The sequence below is a fragment of the Bos grunniens genome, chromosome 4 (assembly GCF_055505025.1).
Source record: "Bos grunniens cultivar Pamir isolate PY7600 chromosome 4, Bosgru_T2T1.0, whole genome shotgun sequence".
NCBI lineage: Eukaryota > Metazoa > Chordata > Mammalia > Artiodactyla > Bovidae > Bos > Bos grunniens.
Window position 1 is genome coordinate 1,978,442 of NC_141168.1, and position 20,593 is coordinate 1,999,034.

The window sequence follows — 20,593 nt, forward strand, 5'->3', positions numbered from 1 at the left end:
GATGCTTGCTCCTTTGAAGAAAAGCTGTGACAAACCTAGACAGCATATTAAAAAGCAGAGACATTACTTTACTGAAAAAGGTCCGTCTAGCCAAAGCTATGGTTTTTCTAGTCGTCATGTATGGCTGTGAGAGTTGGACCACAAAGAAAGCTGAATGCTGAAGAATTGATTCTTTTGAACTGTGGTGTTGGAGAAGACTCTTGAGAGTCCCTTGGACTGCAAGGAGAACAAACCAGTCAATCCTAAAGGAGATCAGTCCTGAATATTCATTGAAAGGACTGATGGTGAAGCTCCAATACTTTGGTCACCTGATGCAATGAACTGGCTCATTGGAAAAGACCCTGATGCTGGGAAAGATTGAAGGCAGGAGGAGAAGGGGATGACAGAGGATGAGATGGTTGGATGGCATCACCGACTCGATGGACATGAGTTTGAGCAAGCTCTGGGAGCTGGTGATGGACAGGGAGGCCTGGTGTGCTGCAGTCCATGTGGTTGCAGAGTCGGACATGACTGAGCAACAGAACTGAACTGATGTATCATTTTATCACCCAGCCTGAAGTATAATATCAGTTTAGCATAATGTATAATCAAATTTTAATTTAAAGTGTTTATAAATATATAATGTTGGTTTCTAAAACATTAGAAAGTTTATTTAATGTACTTTAAGATTCATAAAACATACAAAATTTTGAGCTGGTCCTATTGATAACAAGGGGTATTGCCTTTCAGTTAATTGTATGAGAAAACTCAGGTAGTGTGTGTATGTGTGCTCAGTCATGTCGGGCCCTTTGTGACTCCATGGGCAGTAGCCCGCCAGTCTCCTCTGTCCATGGGATTCTCCAGGCAAGAGTACTGGAGTGGGTCGCCACGCCCTTCTCCAGGGAGTCTTTCTGACGCAGGGATGGAACCCGCATCTCTTGCCTCTCCTTCTTTGTCAGGCAGATTCTTTACTACTTGACAACAGACATACAACTAGGCCAACAAAACCTGATTTCACTTTATCCTCACTTTTTTCCATTTTAAACTTACACTTTCTTAGTACTTTGATGTTGGTTTACGTTATTAAAGTGTTATTATTCCTTCAAAGCCAAGGATGAGTAATATAGTCTATTCTATTTTAGCTATCTTTTCTGAGAGTTTTTACAAAGATCTAATATTTAAATCTATCTGTAGTTAATTTTGTGAGGTGATTAAAAAGAGTGAAGCTAAATAAACTTTTCTGTTACTCAGTTATTCTAAAGAAATATACACAGTGATATTACTATTACCTATTATTTTTAATATTAATATTTAAATCTTATAATTACACGTATTTTTGGACTTTTTGCAGCTTGTACTACCTGGAATCACTATTCTCTTGTTATTTTCACTCTGTTTTTTAGTAATTTCCCCTGGACATTTCTCTATAGATTTGGTCCCATTTGCTCTCTATCGTCGATCTCAGCGTTGCTGCTCTGTTGACGGCATTGTCTTCTAGCATTGTTAGTTCATTCCGTTAATTCCTATTGACCACTTTTTGTATGTTAGGTACTATTGCTGCTGCTGGGGACAGTACAACTGATTGATTATTTATTTATTACATGCTTTTCCTGTTTTCTGTGGTAAAAAATTATGTGTTTGTTAACTGTCAGCCTGAATTGATGTCCCTGATTCCTCTGTCTCTCTACCTATTAGCTTTATGGACCCTTCGTCTGAAACTCAGTTATTTGTTAATTTTGGGGCATTCTTTGTTCATTTTTCCAGACCTCGGAGGCTCTGTGGTCTCTGCTTGGATTGGCTCTGATTCCATCAGCAAGTGTGTGGCACAGTCTTTTCTTTTGGCCTCTCCTCTTTAGCTTTGTAGCTGTTTTGGCCTCTCGTGACCTTGTTGCTCAGTTGTGTCTGACTCTCTGCGACCCCGTGGACTGCAGCAGGCCAGGCCTCCCTGTCCATCACCAATTCCCGGAGCTTGCTCAAACTCATGTCCATCGAGTCGGTGATGCCATCCAGCCATCTCATCCTCTGTCGTCCCCTTCTCTTCCTGCTTTCAATCTTTCCCAGCATCAGGGTCTTTTCAAATGAGTCAGCTCTTCGCCTCAGGTGGCCAGAGTATTGGAGCTTCAGCTTCAGCATCAGTCCTTCCAATGAATATTCAAGGTTGATTTCCTTTAGGACCTTTAGGACCTTGTGACCTTAAAGTTGCTTAAAGAAGATCTTTTCCAATCTAGTGTTTAGAAATTCCTTCTCAGGATTCCAAGATGATTTCTGCAAATGTATATAAACCTTTCCTAAATGTGTCTGTATTCTAGGATCTTTAACGTTTCATTTTCCTGGTTCTTACTTGCTTGCATGAAGCATATTCACAAGGTTGATGATTTTGGCTGATTCTCCTGTATATCGTAACTTCTATTGGTTTTTCATTAATATTTTAATTATAATTTAAACAAGTCTAGAGAAAGCCAATTAACCCCATGTTGTATTTTATATAATTCCAAATTACCTTTCAGCATTTGCACTTGGGTTATTGTGTAATCATAATTAGTGTATACATATATTTTATGCCTTTATTTTAATAAATTATTTTGTGTACATAAATTTTCTAGTGCCAGGGAAAATTGTCCAAGACTTGGAAACGGATGGAGGAGACCCTGGGTATTGCCAGTGGATGCTGGGGATTGTGTGGTCCTGCAGGGGTGTGCCCCTTGACTAGTGTTCTGTTGACCTGGCTGTGTTTCATCTCCTTAGGGTTAGAGTGAAGCTGGAGGAAACTAAGCCCGATGCAAATTAAGTTGTCTGATAGAAACTGTAAGTGATTTCTTCCCTGCACAAAAGATAGCACCCAGCATTCCATTTATTGTCCCACAGGATGTTATCCAGTTTTGCATCTGTTAGCAGGTTGATTTTAATATTTCTGGATATCCAAGTATGTGTGTTCCTCAAATTCTTCTTGGGCCTAGTTTTAACAGAAATTAAAACCATGTGCTGAAGGATGTGAAGAACAGGAAGGACCGGGTGCTCAGAGCGGAGCTGCCTCCAGCGAGCTCCAGGAACACTTACACAGAGCCTGTGGTCCTGGGGGCTGATCATCTGGTAAACGCTTACAGGCCCACCAGGGCACAGGGTCCTGAGAGGCCTCACCCAGTCACTCTCAGACCCAGCGTCACCAGAGGCGGGAGGTGGTAGAGGAAGAAGCAGCAGGACAAAAAGTTTGTGTGCTAAAGATGAGCAGGGACTCAGAAGGTGACCAGACAACTGGGAAAAGTCAACATTGTGAGAGGTACCAAATTCGATGTACTTCTCAGAGTTAATAGACAAAAAGAAGATTCCAGAGAGATATGAAAATATTTGATGTAGCAGTTTAGAGTTGTCTTGGCAGAGGGAATTAAGGATGCCTTGTTCTCAGTACTGCCAGAAATGAAAGTTCTGTTAAGTCATTCTGATAAAAAAAAAAAAAGTCGAGACAGTTTCCAGGATGTTTCTACAGGCTTTAAAAAATGGATAACTACAATTGCATCAAATTTGTCCAGCGATCTTAAGATGGAACTTGCACAGTTGTGTTTTATGGAACTAGTATAATCTTGATGCCGAAAGCAGACATGGTTAGTATGAGAAAGGAACATTATAGCCATTCTTATTCATGAATTCTTATGAATCAGGAAATATTAAGCTGAATCCAACTGTGTACACAAAAGATCATCATTCAAAAGAATTATTTCAGCTATCAAGGTTGGTTTAACACTAGAAAGTCTATGACTGTAATTCCTATTAGGAGAGTAAATGAGAGAAAAGAATCAAGTGAGCACCTCAGAAGAGACACAGAACACATCCATGAAATGGATGACCATCGTGGTTAAAAGCAGACCAAGAGCTGAGGGACACTCTCACTAAGTGGGGGTCCACCCTACTCCCGTAGCTGGCACTTCTTGGTAGTAAAGTGTTAAAAGCATTTACTTTATAATTAGAGCCATCTTGAGTACTTATATTTCTAGTGACAGATAGCACTGTAGTAGAGGTCTTTACCAGCCACAGTTAGGCCAGAAAAGGAAGAACTGAAAGGAATGAACAAAATAGTCTTGATTAACAGTTGACGTTGTCTTTTGAAAAATCCTGTAGAATCTAAAGATAAATTATAATTCAAATAAGAAAATTTAGCAAGGAAGCTGGATGTAGGATTAATACAGAAAAATCAATAAAAACAACAAACAGAAAATCTAATTACAGATATCTTTTATATAGCAAGACAACTAAGATATGTTGAAATAAACCCAACAAATGATTTTTTAAAACTTATTGAAATAATATACGGAAAGAAAAAATCATATTGAAGGATGTTAAAGCTAGGTAAATGGGTAGCTTTTTTATGTTTATGAATTTCTTTATATGATAAGAATACCAGTTTTCAGGTTTTTTTTAGAGTCAATACAACTCTACTAAAAATTTTAAGGTTATCTTACAGCACATGACAAGGAGATAGTATAATTCTATGGAAGGCAGAGAACCAAGAATAGCCAAAACAATTTTGAAGAACATGGTGATGGATCTTACTCTATCAAATCCTTAAAAAGGAACAAAGGACTTAGACACTGCTTTGAAGAAGACGTACAAGTGGCCAATAAGCACATGAGAAGACCCTGATATCACTAGGCATTGCTGCTGCTGCTGCTGCTAAGTCGCTTCAGTCATGTCCGACTCTGTGGGACCCCAGAGACGGCAGCCCACCAGGCTCCGCCGTCCCTGGGATTCTCCAGGCAAGAACACTGCAGTGGGTTGCCATTTCCTTCTCCAGTGCATGAAAGTGAGAAGTGAAAGTGAAGTCGCTCAGTCGTGTCTGACTCTAGTGACCCCATGGACTGCAGCCTACAGGCTCCTCCATCCGTGGGATTTTCCAGGCAAGAGTACTGGAGTGGGATGCTATTGCCTTCTCCATCACTAGGCGTTAGGGAAATGCAAATCAAAACCACAGGGAGATCCTTCTCCATTTGGCTACTAGGGAAAAAAAATCAGAAACTAACAAGTATTGGTGAGGATATTGAGGAACTGAAACTCTTGTACACTGTCAGTCAGACTATAAGATGATGACAGCCACTGTGGAAAATAGTATAGTGGTTGTTTAAAAAATTAAAAATATGATTATCATATGATCCAGATATTCCAGTTCTGGGTATGTACACAAAAGAAAGCAAGGACTCCAGAGATATATATACACACATTTTCATGGAAGGATTATTTATAATAGATAACCAAACTTGGAAACAGCCCCAGTGTGCATCAGTGGATTAATAGATAAATTGTGGTTTGTGCATACAGTGGGATATTATTAGCTTTAACAAGGAAGGAGATTCTGACATGCTACAACACAGATAAACCTCGAGAGCATTATGCTGAGTGAAATAAAGTCAGACACAACAAGACAAATACTGTTATGATTTCACTTATATGAGCATCCTAGTGTAGTCAGATTCATAGAGACATAAAGTAGATGGTGGGTGGGCTGGGGCTGGGGCCAGATGGAGAGTGAGTGGTTAATGAGTGCAGAGTTTGAGCACATAAGAAGCTCTGGAGATGGATGGTGGTGATGGTTGCATGACTCTGTGAATGTACCTAATGTCACAGAACTGTACACTTAAAAATGGTTACAATGGTAAATTTTATGTTACACATTGTTGTTCAGTTGCTCAGTTGTGTCCGACTGTTTGCAGCACGCCAGGCTTCCCTGTCCTTCACCATCTCCCAGAGCTTACTCACACTCATGTCCATTGAGTCGGTGATGCCATCCAGCCATCTCATCCTCTGTATCCCCTTCTTCTGCCCTCAATCTTCCACAGCATCAGGGTCTTTTTCAAAAGAGTCAGCTCTTCATATCAGGTGGCCAAAGTGGGGTTTCATCTTCAGCGTCGGTCCCTCCATTGAAGATTCAGGACAGATTTCCTTAAGGATTGACTGGCTTGATCTCCTTGTAGTCCAAGGGACTTTCAAGAGTCTTCTCCAGCACCACAATTCAGAAGCATCAATTCTTCTGCGCTCAGCTTTCTTTATAGTCCAACTCTCACATCCGTACATGACTACTGGAAAAACCATGGCTTTGACTATACAGACCTTTGTCGGCAGAGTAACGTCTCTGCTTTTTAGTATGCCATCTAGGTTGGTCATAGCTTTTCTTTCAAGGAGTAAGCGTCTTTTAATTTCATGGCTCTAGTCACCATCTGCAGTGATTTTGGAGCCCAGAAAATAAAGTCTTGTCACTGTTTCCATTGTTTTCCCATCTATTTGTTATGAAGTGATGGAACTGGAAGCCATGATCTTTGTTTTTTGCATGTTGAACTTTAAGCCAACTTTTTGACTCTTCTCTTTCACTTTCATCAAGAGGCTCCTTAGTTCCTCTTTGCTTTCTGCTGTAAGGGTGGTGTCATCTGCATATCTGAGGTTATTGATATTTCTCCTGGCAATCTTGATTCCACCTTGTGCTTTATCCAGCCTGGCATTTTGCATGATGTACTCTTCATATCAGTTATGTAAATAAGCAGCCTTGATGTACTCCTTTTCCAATTTGGAGCCAGTCCGTTGTTCCATGTCTGGTTCTAACTGTTGCTTCTTGACCTGCAGGTTTCGCAGGAGGCAGCTACAGTGGTCTGGTGTTCACATCTCTTTAATAATTTCCCACAGTTTGTTGTGATCCACCCAGTCAAGGCGTTGGTGTGGTCTGTGAAGCAGAAGTGATACTTTTCTGGGATTCTCTTGCTTTTCCCACGATCCAGTGGATGTTGTGGCACTGTGATCTCCGGTTTCTCTGCCTTTTCAAAAAAAGCAAGTGATGAGCACAGCGGTTCAGATTGGTGGTTACCAGGTTGGCGCTGCAGGTGTGTATGGCTCAGAGGGCTACACAGGTGCTCAGTGGTTGTGGTGATGTTCCTTTAAGTTGGGTGGATATCGAAGGTATTTAATAGACATACCTACACCCTGGACAGACTGACAGCCTTGGAGATACTGTGGGTTTCTGTCCAGACCACCACAAGAGAATAAATATTGCAGTAAAGCGAGTCACATGAGTTTTTGGCTTCCCAGTACATGTGAAAGTTATGGTTATACTATACTGTAGTCTATTAAACGTGCAATAGCACTGTGTCTGAAAACAGTGTACGTATTTTAATTTAAAAACACCTCTTTGCTAAAAAAGGTGCTAATCATCGTCTGAGTCTTTAGCGAGTCAGCATCTTTGCTGCTGGAGGGTCTTGCCTTGATGCTGGCTGCTGATCAGGGGGAGGTTGCTGAAGGAGGGTGGCTGTGGCAGCTTCTTAAAATGAGGTGGCTGTGGCTGCCACCTTGATTGGCTCTTCCTCTCTCCGCAGCATGCGGTGCTGTGTGACACCATTTGACCCGTCGCAGATGTTATTTCAGAATCGGAGGCCTTGGAGACCTGGCTGCTAGCTCCTTACCTAAGTTTATGTAACACTCTGAATCGTTGTTGTCATTTCAGCAGTCTTCACAGCATCTTCACCAGGAATAGATTCCATCTCAAGAAACCATTTTCTCTGCTCATGCCTAAGAGGCAGTGCTTTTCTGTGAAAATTAATCATGAGATAGCATTAATTCAGTCACATACTGAGGCTCCACTTCTCGTTCTCCTGCTGTCTCCACCACATCTGCTGTTACTTCCTCCACTAAAGTCTTGAGCCCCTCAGAGTCATCTGTGAAGGTCAAAACCAACCTCTCCCAGTCTCCTGTTAATATTGGTGTTTTGACCTCTTCCCATGAATCATGAATGTTTTTAATGGCATTTAGAATGGTGAGTCCTTTGCAGAGGATTTTCAAATAACTTTGCCCAGATCATCAGAGGAATCATTGTCTGTGGCAGCCAAAGCTTTACAGAGTGTATTTCTTAAATAACAAGGGTTGAAAGTCAAAATAACTCCTTGATCCGTGGGCTGCAGAATGGATGTTGTGTTCGCAGGTATGAAAACAACTTGAATCTCTCTGTACATCTCGATTGGAGCGCTTAGGTGACCAGGCACATTGTCGATGAGCAGTAATTTTTTAAAGGAATCCTCCCTGGTGGCTCAGAGGGTAAAGTGTCTGCCTGTCATGTGGGAGACCCAGGTTCGATCCTGGGTCGGGAAGATCCCCTGGAGAAGGAAATGGCAACCCACACTAGTATTCTTGCCTGAAGAATCCCATGGACGGAGGAGCCTGGTAGGCTACAGTCCATAGGGTTGCAAAGAGCTGGACATGACTGAGCAACTTCACTTTGACTTTAGTCTGAGCAGTAGGTCTCATCAGTGGGCTTAAAATCTTCAGTAACGCATGTTGTCAGCAGATGTGCTGTCGTCCAGGCTTTGTTCCATTTACAGAGCACAGGCAGAGCAGATTTAGCATCATTCTTAAGGGCCCTAGGATTTTCAGATGGTCAGTGAGCACTGCCTTCAACTTAGTCATCACCAGCATTAAGAGAGTCAGCCTGTCCTTTGAAGCCTCAAAGCCAGGCATTGACTTCTCTCTAGTTTGTACGTTCTAGTTCAGTGTCATAAGGATAGCTCTTCTGTGGTGTCTTGGAATTCCTAGTGCTTTTTGTGTAAGTATACTTTTTGCCACAAAAGCAATATGACACTGTTACCTAAATTACCATGTGGAATTGCTTTTATGTTATAGTGTATCCTTTAGTGTCTTATACGTTTTACTTTACTAATGTAATATCATAATAAACCTAATGATCCTTCTTTCCGTTTGTTTGTTATTGAAGCTTGTGCCTGGGTGTTTTATGAAAGGACTAGTAAGGGAATGGCTACAATGTTCTGTTAAAGGGCTGAGCATTTGCTCAGCATGAAATGGAATTGAAAAATTGGTATTCTGGTAAAGAAGCTTTTGTATATTTTGCATTAGTTTCTTTACTAAAATTATAGGTTTCCTAGAACTGTTAGTGCGTTTTAAGCCTTCTCCCCTTACCTTCTCTTTCCATATCAGTTTGTCTTTTAGGCCGTATTTCTGTCTTGTGTTGAGGGTAGAAAGCACAGGTTCAAAAGCTGACAGACCTGAATTAAAGAGCTCTGACGGGCCTTGAACAGAGTGACTGTAGGTTGATTATTGCATTTTTGGGGTGTGAGTTTCTCATTTATAATAAATTTGCCTTTATTTTGAATATTCAGTGATTACATATAAAGCAACTACACAGTAGGAGCTTTGCACATAGTTCCCTTCTCTTCTTTTCCGTCAGGTTTTACTAAAGAATTACTAGAACAGAGTTAGAATTAGAAAAGGTTGTTACTGGCCAACCGTTAGTTTATTTTGATGTGATCAAGTGTACTGACAAATGTTTTTTCCCCAATTTAGAGTTATATTTAAACATTTTGATGGAAAGTCCCTGCAGTCTTTTTACAATTCAGTTCTTTCATTTACATGTTGGAAATTCACGGTATCTATTTGTTTATTTTACTTGCAATCTGGAGGATTTTGTTTGTTTAAAATCCTGAGAATTTCTGCCCATTAATTTAAATCTAGTGAACATCTTAGTTCAATGAACTAGCAGTGTTGGTGTTATTATTTTAATGTACCCTAAAATGCTTCCTTTTTGTCAAGTCTCAATACCTTGAGTCTCAGCATTTTCAATTTTCCTCCTGTATGACTATAGTAAATAGATATGTGTATATATAATAAACTGCAGAAAATATTAACATTAAAAAGCATTTCATTCTAGAGTTTTAACAATGCTTTCCACAAAGCTGTTTTCTTTGACTTGGGACCAAAACGCTTTTTGTCTCTCCTTTTAATGATTTCTTTGGGAGCAAAGGGGGAAATGTTTGACTCTCTAGGGATGCTTGTTTGTAGTTTTTTCATGGTTGAAAATAATTAATACCTGCCTTTATGTTCTGTTCTTTATTAGTACTTCTATCGATCTTACCCAGACGACTGTGTGTATGCTTGGTGCTGTCTTGATGTCATGCTGAGCAAACCTTATCTTAATGTTACTAAGAGACCCTTTTTGTTGAATGGAAACAATGGCTTGATATTTATTTTAAATGTTCTGTGAATGTAGAAATTTTTCCCAGGCTTTTCTGATGGGTGGAGACATAGTATATAAAGTGGTGTTTACATACCTTCCAAGAGGTCAAGATGTCCATGCAAAATCTTGTTTAAATGTTCATCACCATAGAAACATAACAGTTTACCATTAGAGCTTTTGTAAATATATTGTGATTTTCACTTTATTGATGTTCAGCGCAGAGCATTTAATATATAATTGACCAGCACCAAAATTTGGTGTTTAGCCTTTACTAGCCTATTTAATCTAATTTAAACTGTTAAATGTTGAGATAATTGTAATTTCCATTACAATTAGTATGAAATTAAAGTAATTAAGTATATAGCTTACTTTTCTTAAAAACAATGTTTCCTTGGCGGAAAGAAAGTAGTTTGTTTTGAAGTTTTATTTTATTTTTTTTTACTAATACACTGAGTGCTTATTATACTATGATTTCAATAAAAGGGATGGTGTTTCATTAAGGTAACTGAGATTTATGTTTTTGGGGGCTGGGTTAGACAAGTATTTATAAAAATGTTATGAAGTTCATGAAATCCTAGTACTGTATGGCATGGTACAACATTCAGAATTGTGTGAGCAAGTGTTACTGTTGATGACGAGTAGTTCTGTGATCTCATATTCTGGAGACATTTCTTACTTTTTGAGATGAACAGGGGACCTGCTTCAACTCTGACAGTGTTTGCCACTTTGTCGATTGCAGGATGTTTCAGTCCCTTATGCTGACATCTGGCACATCTTTTAGCTCAGCTTATGCAAGAATGAAGTTGATAGGGAGCTTCCCCTGGGGGCGTCCTAGCCCTTGATTCTGACTCCTAATGGAAAGATGAGCAGTAGGCCTAGTTTTTTGCTTATATGCCGTCCTGCTGGTGATTAATGGTAGTGATAAAAGCTCTCACAATGCTTTTCATTTCTTTGTAAACAGAACCACACACAAAAGTTTAAAAACCCCACACTACATGCCGCAAAGCCTGTGCTCTTCAGGCGCGGCACTATTTTAGTGTTCTAAAGAAAGGTAATAATAACAGTTTGTGTATTTTTGAGACATGAGCCGGTCGATGCTAAATGAACAAATAAAGTGTGATTATTTATTCCCTTCACCCTTTCTCTCTCTATTCTGATTTTGTTGAAGGTGGAAAATCTGCCACATTGCATTTAATGAACAGATTTGTTATGCTTTTCTGTTGGTTTTGCTAAAGCTCATAAATGTGATACTTAATTGATTTCATATTGGGCTGATTTTGTCCCATTTAATCATGAAAAGGGAATAGAATTAACAAAAGGAAAACAATTATCCTCGCCTCATAGTGGATCAGGTAAGTATGACAGTTGTTTCTGATGACGTCAGTCTTCTTCAGTATTTCATAAACAAGTATAACCATAATCTGTAATTGCAGTGACTTGCTCTGTGGCAGCCTTTTCTGTAATTCCTGATTTACTCTTTTTAAAAAATTTAGATTAATAACTGAAAATGAGAAAATTTATTTTTATGAGTTGTTACTTTCAAAAGAAATGGTGATCAATTTGGAGTAGATTTTTGAAGAGTGCATGTGCTTTGACTGCAGAGGTTTATCTGGTTAAATGTTCTTATTTGGCTGCTTAAGCATGTGAGTGTACATTTCAGACGTTTCTTCTTGATTTTATTCATATATTTATAATAGAAAAAGCATCCTCTTGGAATGATACAGCTCGTTTCTTTCAAGAAAAACTTTCACATATAATGGTTAACCACAGAGAGATTTGTTCAGAGAATTTTATATCAAGGTTAAATTTAGGAAAATGGCCAGAAAGTACTTGAGAGTACAGAGAGTGCTAAACATGAGATTCTGTCCGAAGCAGGCCGTCAGCAGTCTCTCTGACCTGTGTGGTAACCAGTAGCCACGTGCGGCTGTATACATCTAAGGTAACTAAGATTCATAAAATTAAAAACCAGCTCTTCAGTCATAAGGGCTGTGTTCTGTTATTCTGGTTCTCAGTGTACACCCACAGTGACTAGCTGTGTTATTGGATAGCACGGAATAGCGCATTTCCTTGATCACAGAAATAGCTTTTGGACAGTGCTGTTCTGTACTAGTTAACCCTAAACAGTTTGTTTGTGTCGCTAACTATTTTGCATACTGTTTAAACAGCAGAAGGAAGAGCAAGGCCCGGCTTCAGGGATGTGCCTGTGGGGGCCCTCAGGTGGAGAGGGGCGCTGGTGAGGCTTGAGCCTTGCTGTTTGTTGTCGCAGTAACGCGTCTGTTTCCCAGGTTAGCAAGTGGAGTGATCCTGAGATGATACACACTCCCATGCGAGATAGGCGGCAGGTCAGGGAAAGACAGGAGTGTGGATGTTGGACCAGGATGTAGCTCGGAGGCTGGGGTGTCATCCAGACAGATGCCATGGCAGTAGAAAGAGGTGGATGAATTTGAGCTGTAATTACACGGAAGAATCAAAAGGACTTGGTGCTGGACTGGACTGGGGTCCAGATGTGTGTGTGTGTTGGGATGGGGTGGGGTGCAGCAGGAAGGAGGTGACACGGATGTTTGCAGAGTGTCTGGCAAAAACAACAAAGTGGATAATGGTGCCATTTATTGAGGCATGTGACACTGAGTTGGAGCGGGTTTAGGGGATAACATGATGAGTTTGATTTTCGGGTTCAGTTGAAAGTTGCTGTGAGGTATCTAAGGTGAGGTGGTGATTAAGATTATGGACCTTGGCCTCTGGTGTGATTTGGACTAAAGGTATAAACTTGAGGTTTGTTGGCCATGTGAGGAGGCAGGATCGTCCAGGAGAGAAGGGAGCAGTCTGTCTGGGCGACCACCTTCACAAGAATGGGCCGGGGAGCCACAGGGGCTGGTACGCAGGGATTGACAAGCCCCTCAATAAATCTGCACACGTTAGTGTTTGAGAAGCCCTGATACAGCTTGTGAAAGGCTGAACACTGAAGATTGCACCATCAGAGAAAAGGAATCTGAGATACTTTCCTTTACAGAATGAAAGACATAGGAATGGAGACAGCGATGAAGGACAAAGGGAAGGGAGCTGAGGGGTCTCACTAAGGGACAGGTAAGGTCAGCTGTCACGGGAGGACGCAGGGTGTGAGGTTAGGACCGAGGCCAGGAAGACATTTACATGTGTCTGAGGGAAGTATTAGCTGCTGATCAGCGTGAGGATTGCCAGGTGACACTGAAGTCCCACTGTGAAGGGTAGTATCAAAAATTTCTCTTGATTCTATAAATTTCTTGAGCAATGCTGTAGCTTCCAGGTGAAATTAAACTGGTCTGGTGAAAGTTAAAGGGGCCAGGAATACTAGAACATTACTGATGCTGAATTATCACTAAAATGTGCTAGTTCACTATGGGGTTTAGACCAGTGAAAGCGAGACTGGTTGGAGGGCTTGGGAGGCTCAGAGGAGGGAGGAGCATGAGGAGGAAGGCCCAGAGCCAGGTTAGAGGGTGGAGAGATCGCAGGAGACGAGGAGGTCCTGGACTGAGGGGGCAGCTGCCCCAGGTGAGGTCTCGGAGGGGGGCCCGAGAGATGAGGGGTCCGGTTAGGTGCATGGGCAGCCCCGGAATGGAGACAGGGTTCCGTGTGAGCCCCTCGGGTCCTCCGGTGGCTGGGGAAGCTCTGGTGAACTGGGTGCTCACATGGCGAGGGAGTCAGTCCGGTTTCTTCCAGTGGCACATGGTAGACGGGAAAAGGGAATGTGCTGGCAGTGAATGGTGGTCTCCGTTTAATTGAGAAGCATGAGAGATAGGTGAATTCCCAAGTCTTGGAGATTCCAGACGCAGAGGCAACAGTTTGAGTCATGACACCCGACTCTGCGCTCAGCACGCCGCACACGTTCACTCGTGTGGTCCTGATGACCACGCGTGAGGTAGGGTGTCCCTAGTAAACTCATTCTACAAGGGAGGAAGCTGGGGCACGGCGGGGTGTAGGCACTTGGCCGAGGTCACACAGTGGGTCAGGGATGGAAACAGGACTTGAGCCCGGTGGTCTGCTACTCTGGCTGGGGCTCTTAACAGGCCTGTCTACTGTCTGTCTCATAAACCAAACTTGGATATTTTTAAAAAGTTATTCTTTCGGGTTCCAGACTCTTGGACATTTACTATTTTAAGAAAATATTGAAGATTAAAGACAACAGTCTGCTCTCCTGTATCTTAAGTCATCCACATCTACTCTAAAACTTTTGGAAAAATATGGCAGGGCACTGAGTGTATAGAAAAGCAGTTCCCTTTAGCCATGGTAGGTGCAGGACGGTTCCTGTCAGCTGGCCTTGCAGGGCTTGCTCTTACATGCTCACGAGAAGACCCCTTCCTGCTCCACTTAGGGGAGAGGGAGCTGTACCAGGCCAGGGGTCAGCCCCCGCGTGCGCCAGCCGTCGGGGCGGGGCGGGGCGGGGCGGGGCGCCCTTACTTCTGCCTGTCTGAGGCCTGGGTGAGAGGGTTCACAGCTCGATCCTGGCCCTGAACCCAACCGTGTGGGCCCTTGTCTGTTCTTCCCAGAAAGCTGCCCAAAGCTGTCTGAAACTGCCGGGATCTGAGACATTACGGTACTTGCAAGGTGACAGGTTAGTTGGCCAGCTTCACAGACACTGGCTGTAGACACAGACTCCTGGTCCAACACAGGAGACTTCATTCCTCAGCCTGCAAGTGCAGCAGCCTGCTGTTCCTGCCAGTTCCCCAGGCCCCGGGCCCACAGGCACGACACGGCCCAGTGGAAGCTGTCCCCGCAGTGGGCTCGTGTCACAGCTGCGGAGCCCCGCACCGAGGGGACCCTGCAGCAAACCTGCCTGGCTTCTGCTCTGTGGGGGGACCTCCTCTTTGACGATATAAAGGAGGCAGACCTGCCTCTGCTGCAGAGACAGTGTCTCTGTCTTCCCAGGCCGTGCGCTGTGCAGATATCCTTGAAAAGACGGTCCAGAATGAGAACTGCCCACCTCTGCTGGTGAGATGCTCAGACGTGGGAGAGAACCACGGAGCATTGCCTTCCAACACAGAGGAACAGATCTGATGAAAAACAGATTGAATTGCTAAGAAACAGTTCTTACCATGGGCTTCCCTGGTAGCTCAGTTGGTAGAAGAATCCACCTGTCAGATGCAGGAGATTCAAGAGACTCTGGCTTGATCCCTGAGTCGGGAAGATCTCTTAGAGAAGGAAATGGCAACCCACTCCAGTATTCTTGGCTGGGAAATCCCATGGACAGAGGAGCCTGGTGAGCTACAGTCCATGGGGTCGCAAGAGTTAGACACGACTTAGCGACTTAGCAACTAAATCACCACCAGTTCTTACCAAAATGTCAGAGGAGGTATGTAAGTCTTACTGGTGACTGGTTCCCCAAATTTATTATCATTATAGCACTCACTGTAACTTAATGTTACATTATTGTAATTGCTGGGTATAATAATTGTAACATATTATTGTAGTAAAATGGCCTGTTTTTGGACATGAAGTCTCATAGTTCTGAGTAACACTGCTCTTTAGCTCATGTATGATGACACTTCAGACATGTGTTATGTGTTTTGTGAGCTCAGATGTTCCTGTGGGCTAGTTGGAGGCTGGCAGGATTTGGGCTGCAGTCAGAGGCAGGAAGAGATGAAACTGAGATTGTAATACATACACTCCAGAGCCTACTCTTTTAATCTGTTTTATTTATAGACTTTCCAGATCATATTTAAGGTGTAATTAAAAGATTCTTGCTTAGAAAGAGGAAGAGGGGGAAAAAGAAATCAGTGCTAAAAGGTAGTGGTCATGTTTTGGTATCCTAAATGGTTTGAAAGTTGTGAAGTGTAGGTTCAGAGTTCTTCAGAAAAGTAGAAGTGTGTCTTTTAGTAGTTTGTTTTGTGACTGTTCTTGTTTCCTCTCACTTGAGTTGTAGCTACTGTGAGAGCTAATGTGTTAAGTCAGATGCAGGTGATATCACTCTGGTTCACCAGCCTCCCTTGCTTTGAGCACGTAAGGGGCACTGACTCTGAAGAAGTGAAGTGAAGTGAAAGTCACTCAGTCATGTCCAATTCTTTGCAACCCCGTGGACTATACAGTCCATGGAATTCTCCAGGCCAGAATACTGGAGTGGGTAGCCTTTCCCTTCTCCAGAGAATCTTCCCAACCCGGAGATTGAACCCAGGTCTCCCGCATTGCAGGCGGGTTCTTTACCTGATACATTTTCACCTACAAGGGGCCACCCTGTGGTAAGGGAAGTCTGAGTCATCACTTCAGGCTGGGAATGCTTGGCCGTGGCTTTCGGACATTTCCTTTCTTACTGAATTTGAGGAGCTGTGATTTAATTGCAACCTGTTTCTGTAAATCAGAAATTAGAAAGTAACATTTAGAGCAAAATGGAAATAAGTCCATATTTTAGATTTTATATATAGCTCATATCTTGACTGTTTTTAATATGGAAGGACATATTACGTGATTTGAGAAACATGGATATACTTATAATTTTGTTATGTTACAGTACAAAAGAACAATATGAATATTTACATCTAAGTATAGATTCAGTCATTTGATGACTTTCTAAGAATATGAGAAAGTTTTTCTTTTTTGCCTAGTCCCCTAGGTTTCAAATTTAAGTTGGCCTCTTGTTTGCCCTAAGGTCAGAATTTGTTTTATATATTTAAAATTGTACACAATGATTCTTTATTATATTCCATCCTGGTGGATTTAGTGAAAAATTCAATCTAATGTGGACAAAGGAGTGATGTCTAATTGATACAAATATTGATACCATCTGTCCCCATGGTTTCTGAGGCTGGGTCACCGTGAAGAGGCCTTCATCCGACCGCTAGAGGGCGCTGGAGGCTGTGGGGAGCCGGCGGGATTCCTGCCTTCTCCAGTAGATGGCGCTTTGTGCTCTCACCAAGTTGGGTGTTCACAGAACTGCTTGGCAGCATGCCTTAATTAGCCTTGTAATCCCTTGATTAGAATCACAAATTAAAAAAAAAAAAGAATCACAAATAAAAATTCGTTAATCTACTCTCGTGGTGGAAAGTGTTAGGAAAGTAATTAATTGTTTAAAATGGCTCTGCAAAATGTTTTTTTAAAGAATTTTTTGGGTACTTTCTTCAAAGCTTAATGGTGTTTTACATAATTTTCAAAAGAAAAGTCAGTCTGAACATTACAAACAGTAAGCAGTTAGTGTTTTTTGTCTTGCTGAGAAATATAAATTTCCTCCCCTTCCAAAGAATTTTTGTTTTCACATCGACAGAAGCCCAGTTGTTCATGTGTTAAAATTAAACAATTAAATCTTTGTTGTGTTTTTCAGGGAATCCGAGCCCGAATTTTAGAAACTCTGGTCATGCTCATCCTCCTGGCCTTGCTTATTCTGGGGATCGTGTGGGTAGCCTCAGCACTCATTGACAATGACGCTGCCAGCATGGAATCTTTATATGGTGCGGATTGACTTGTTTAAACCAGTTTCTCTAAGGGAGACTACGGTTTGGAATATAATTACACATTCACTTTTTAAAACATTTAAATAATTCTTTGTATATTATTGTGTAATAATCCTTGTATAGTTAATCCGTATTGTTAATTTACAGAATTAAAAAGTCTTTTGACATGTTTAAGGAAAGAAATGAATGTTTATGTGTTTCTTGTATATAGAATGAGCAAGCAGCTTTTCAGACTTTTTTTTCCCCCCTTTGGTTAATTGGTTTCTGTTCTTAAAATTCCATGGAGGCTTATTTTCTCTCTCTAAACATGTTTTGCAAAAGAGTTATTTCCTGTTCTTCTGTTTTAGATCTTTTTATTGTACAATTTAGAAATTACATGGTTTAGTAGACTGAAGTAGGCAATTATGATGTTTACTATCTATAGTCAGTCTGTGTCTTAATGCACAGTATTTTGGATGTACTAAAATATTTACATTTTTTAACAGATCTCTGGGAGTTCTACCTACCTTATTTATATTCCTGTATATCGTTGATGGGATGCTTGTTACTTCTCTGTAAGTATTTTTCTGACATAATATTGATGTTAGAGCAGAGTTGTTCTGTGTTCTAGAAAATTATGGGCAAGTTTCCTGATGAGGTTCTTTAACAGCTTGGAGATTTTGTTTTTAAAGTTGGCTCTTAACTTTTTTTGTATGTTCAAGACAAATTTTGATAAACTGAAACCTTGAACCAATAAGATACCTTTGGTTTTCTCTAAAGAAAGCCTCTTGCGCAGAGCTGGAGAGAGAAAGGGAGGGAACACAGAGTCAGACACGCTCCCCAGTTCTCCCTGTTGCCCCCGCCCCAGCTGCAGCACTGCCTCCTGTCTTTGAGTGGTAACTGGCAAATTCTGTTTGATGAATTCGTGGTCTTTTTTTTCTTCACAATATGTATTGTTTTACTTAAAGCATCACATTGTATCTCAGCAGCACTGTGAGCAGATGAGTGTGGGTAAAACGACGTCAGTGTATTGTCGTCACTTGCGGGTGGTTAGCATTGGCACTTGAAATGCAGCCTGTTTTCTGGCTGGTTTTCTTTGACTTCTTTGAAGTGAGAACCCTTGTTGTGATTCAGCTGCTGGAGTCTGGCATCTCCTGCCCCTCCTTGGTCTTCACAAGTCTCCCTTAAGTGCAAGAATGCCCACCCTCCGCGTGCCAGCCCCTCGAGCGTCTCTAGTGGTGATATGAGGAGCCCTGTGACAGAACACCAGGGAGACCTAGGTTCGCACGGAGCGTCTTCTCACGGCAGCAGTCCTGGAGTCTGGCGTATCTTGGGCCCGCAGTCTCTCCTAACTCTGAAGGAAGCTCTCTCTCTTCCGCAGTGTGCACTCCCGTCGGCCTCTCCCGCATGTTCACTGTCATGGGGCAGCTGTTGGTGAAGCCAACAGTGAGTATGTCGTCGTGAAACGTCTTGTCTGTTAAATAAACACTTACACATTTGAACATCTCTCAGGTTCTAAACTAGCATTCAGAAACAGAGAATATTTTTATATATTGATATCCCAACTTGCTACTGTTTTGGTTTCAGTTTTCTCATCTTTGGAAACCAAATTTGTTTTTGCTCTTAAAATGCAAAGTAGAGGCACACAGGTGAAAATGCTTCTAACAGATTTGAAGACAAAGTGCACAGATATTTAGAGGTATTTTAAGTGTCCATTATCTTATATTTCATGGGGTCGCAGAGAGTCGGACACGACTGAGCGACTGAACTGAACTGATCTTATATCAAATAGTAATAACTCTTTTATGTTTCAAAGTTTACTATATATATTCTTTTAATTACAAAGCAGTTATTTCCTGAAAATTTGTCTGCATATTATATCTTGATTAATTGAATTATACCTTCCCCTTTAATCACAGAAATACTGTATATTCATTTTAAAATAATTTTCAGTTGATAGTAGTTTTGATGATTTGTTCCTAAGTTGCTTTGGCTTCTGGGCTTCCCCAGTGGCTCAGTGGTCAAGAATCTGCCTGCATTGCAGGAGACACAGGAGATGCAAGTTTGATCCCTGGGTTGGGAAGGCCCCCTGGAGGAGGGAATGGCAACCCACTCCAGTATTTTTGTCGGTAAAATCCCATGGACAGAGGAGCCTGGTGAGCTACAGTCCATGGGGTCACAAAGAGTTGGATATGACTGAAGCGACTGGACACACACACTCATACTTTGGCTTCTAGCTATTTTGTCAAGTATTTAACAATATGAAAATAATTCTTACTGTATCTAGAGAGCTTGTCACTCCCGTTATTTTCATTGCCTGCATATTCCGGTCTGAACTGTGCACATGTAAGAAGGCCTTCACACCTGTCCGCCCTAGGTTTTCCTGGAGCGCCCCTCCCGCCGTGGCCTCCCGGGTGTCTGTGACTCCGGTCAGCCTCCCAGCTGGCGAGCTGTGCCGAGCATGCTGGGTTTTCCCCTTTCCCACGCCCGGCTGCGAGGGCCTTTCCCTCGCCACTGCCTGCTGCCTGCTCCCGCTCCCTGGCAGCACCCTGGAGCCCCGGCTCTGACACCAGCTCCGAGCCCTGCCTCACTCCTCTCAGCCACGACAGTGAAGCTTCTCGCGTTGCATTTCCATATTCCCCTTTGTCTGTATTTCACTAGTTGTACTTGTTAAATTATCATGATTATATGTTTTCTTCCCTGTCAGGGTGATTCATCAAGGGAAAGAAGCAGAGAATATCATAGTAGACATTCTTTTAGGAAATGTTTGCTTAATTTTGAAAGTTTTTTTTTTAATGGCAATCTTCATATTTTTTAAAATAATGGATTTTTTTTACCTGTTATGTAAATGTGCACACACTCAAATATAATACATATGCTATTAAATCTTGAAATTTGCTTTCCTCTTAAAGAGGTTTTGTGACATGGTATTCATTTAGTTTCTTCCTAATTCTCTGGATGTTTTGTTTTTTTTGATCTCTCTCTCCGTTTCTACTTTCTGCCCCCTAAAATAGGCAAATGTTTCAAGTTCTATCCTTGGGTTAATGGTGCTCTGCTCTGGTTTCCTGAGCATTCTGCCACTTCCACCTCACTTCTAAATGTCTATTTCTAGTGAGAAAAAGATAATGAATATAAACTACAGTATATTTTAAATGCTATAATTGAATACCCCATGGAGTTGAAAACCCAACAGATAAAGAATCAAACTACTTATTTATGTCCCCTCCCC

General features: G+C 41.7%; 1 protein-coding gene across 9 annotated transcripts in view; it reads left to right on the forward strand.

Annotated features, from left to right (window-relative positions):
• Nucleotides 1-20,593, forward strand: part of LMBR1 (limb development membrane protein 1) — a 131,629-nt gene that overhangs the window by 54,861 nt on the left and 56,175 nt on the right. For all 9 annotated transcript variants that reach the window (XM_086394694.1, XM_086394696.1, XM_086394695.1 and 6 more), the window contains 3 exons: nucleotides 17,256-17,382; nucleotides 17,871-17,939; nucleotides 18,746-18,810. In XM_086394694.1, coding sequence (XP_086250820.1) covers nucleotides 17,256-17,382; nucleotides 17,871-17,939; nucleotides 18,746-18,810 — 261 coding nt within the window. The remainder of the gene's footprint in view (nucleotides 1-17,255; nucleotides 17,383-17,870; nucleotides 17,940-18,745; nucleotides 18,811-20,593) is intronic.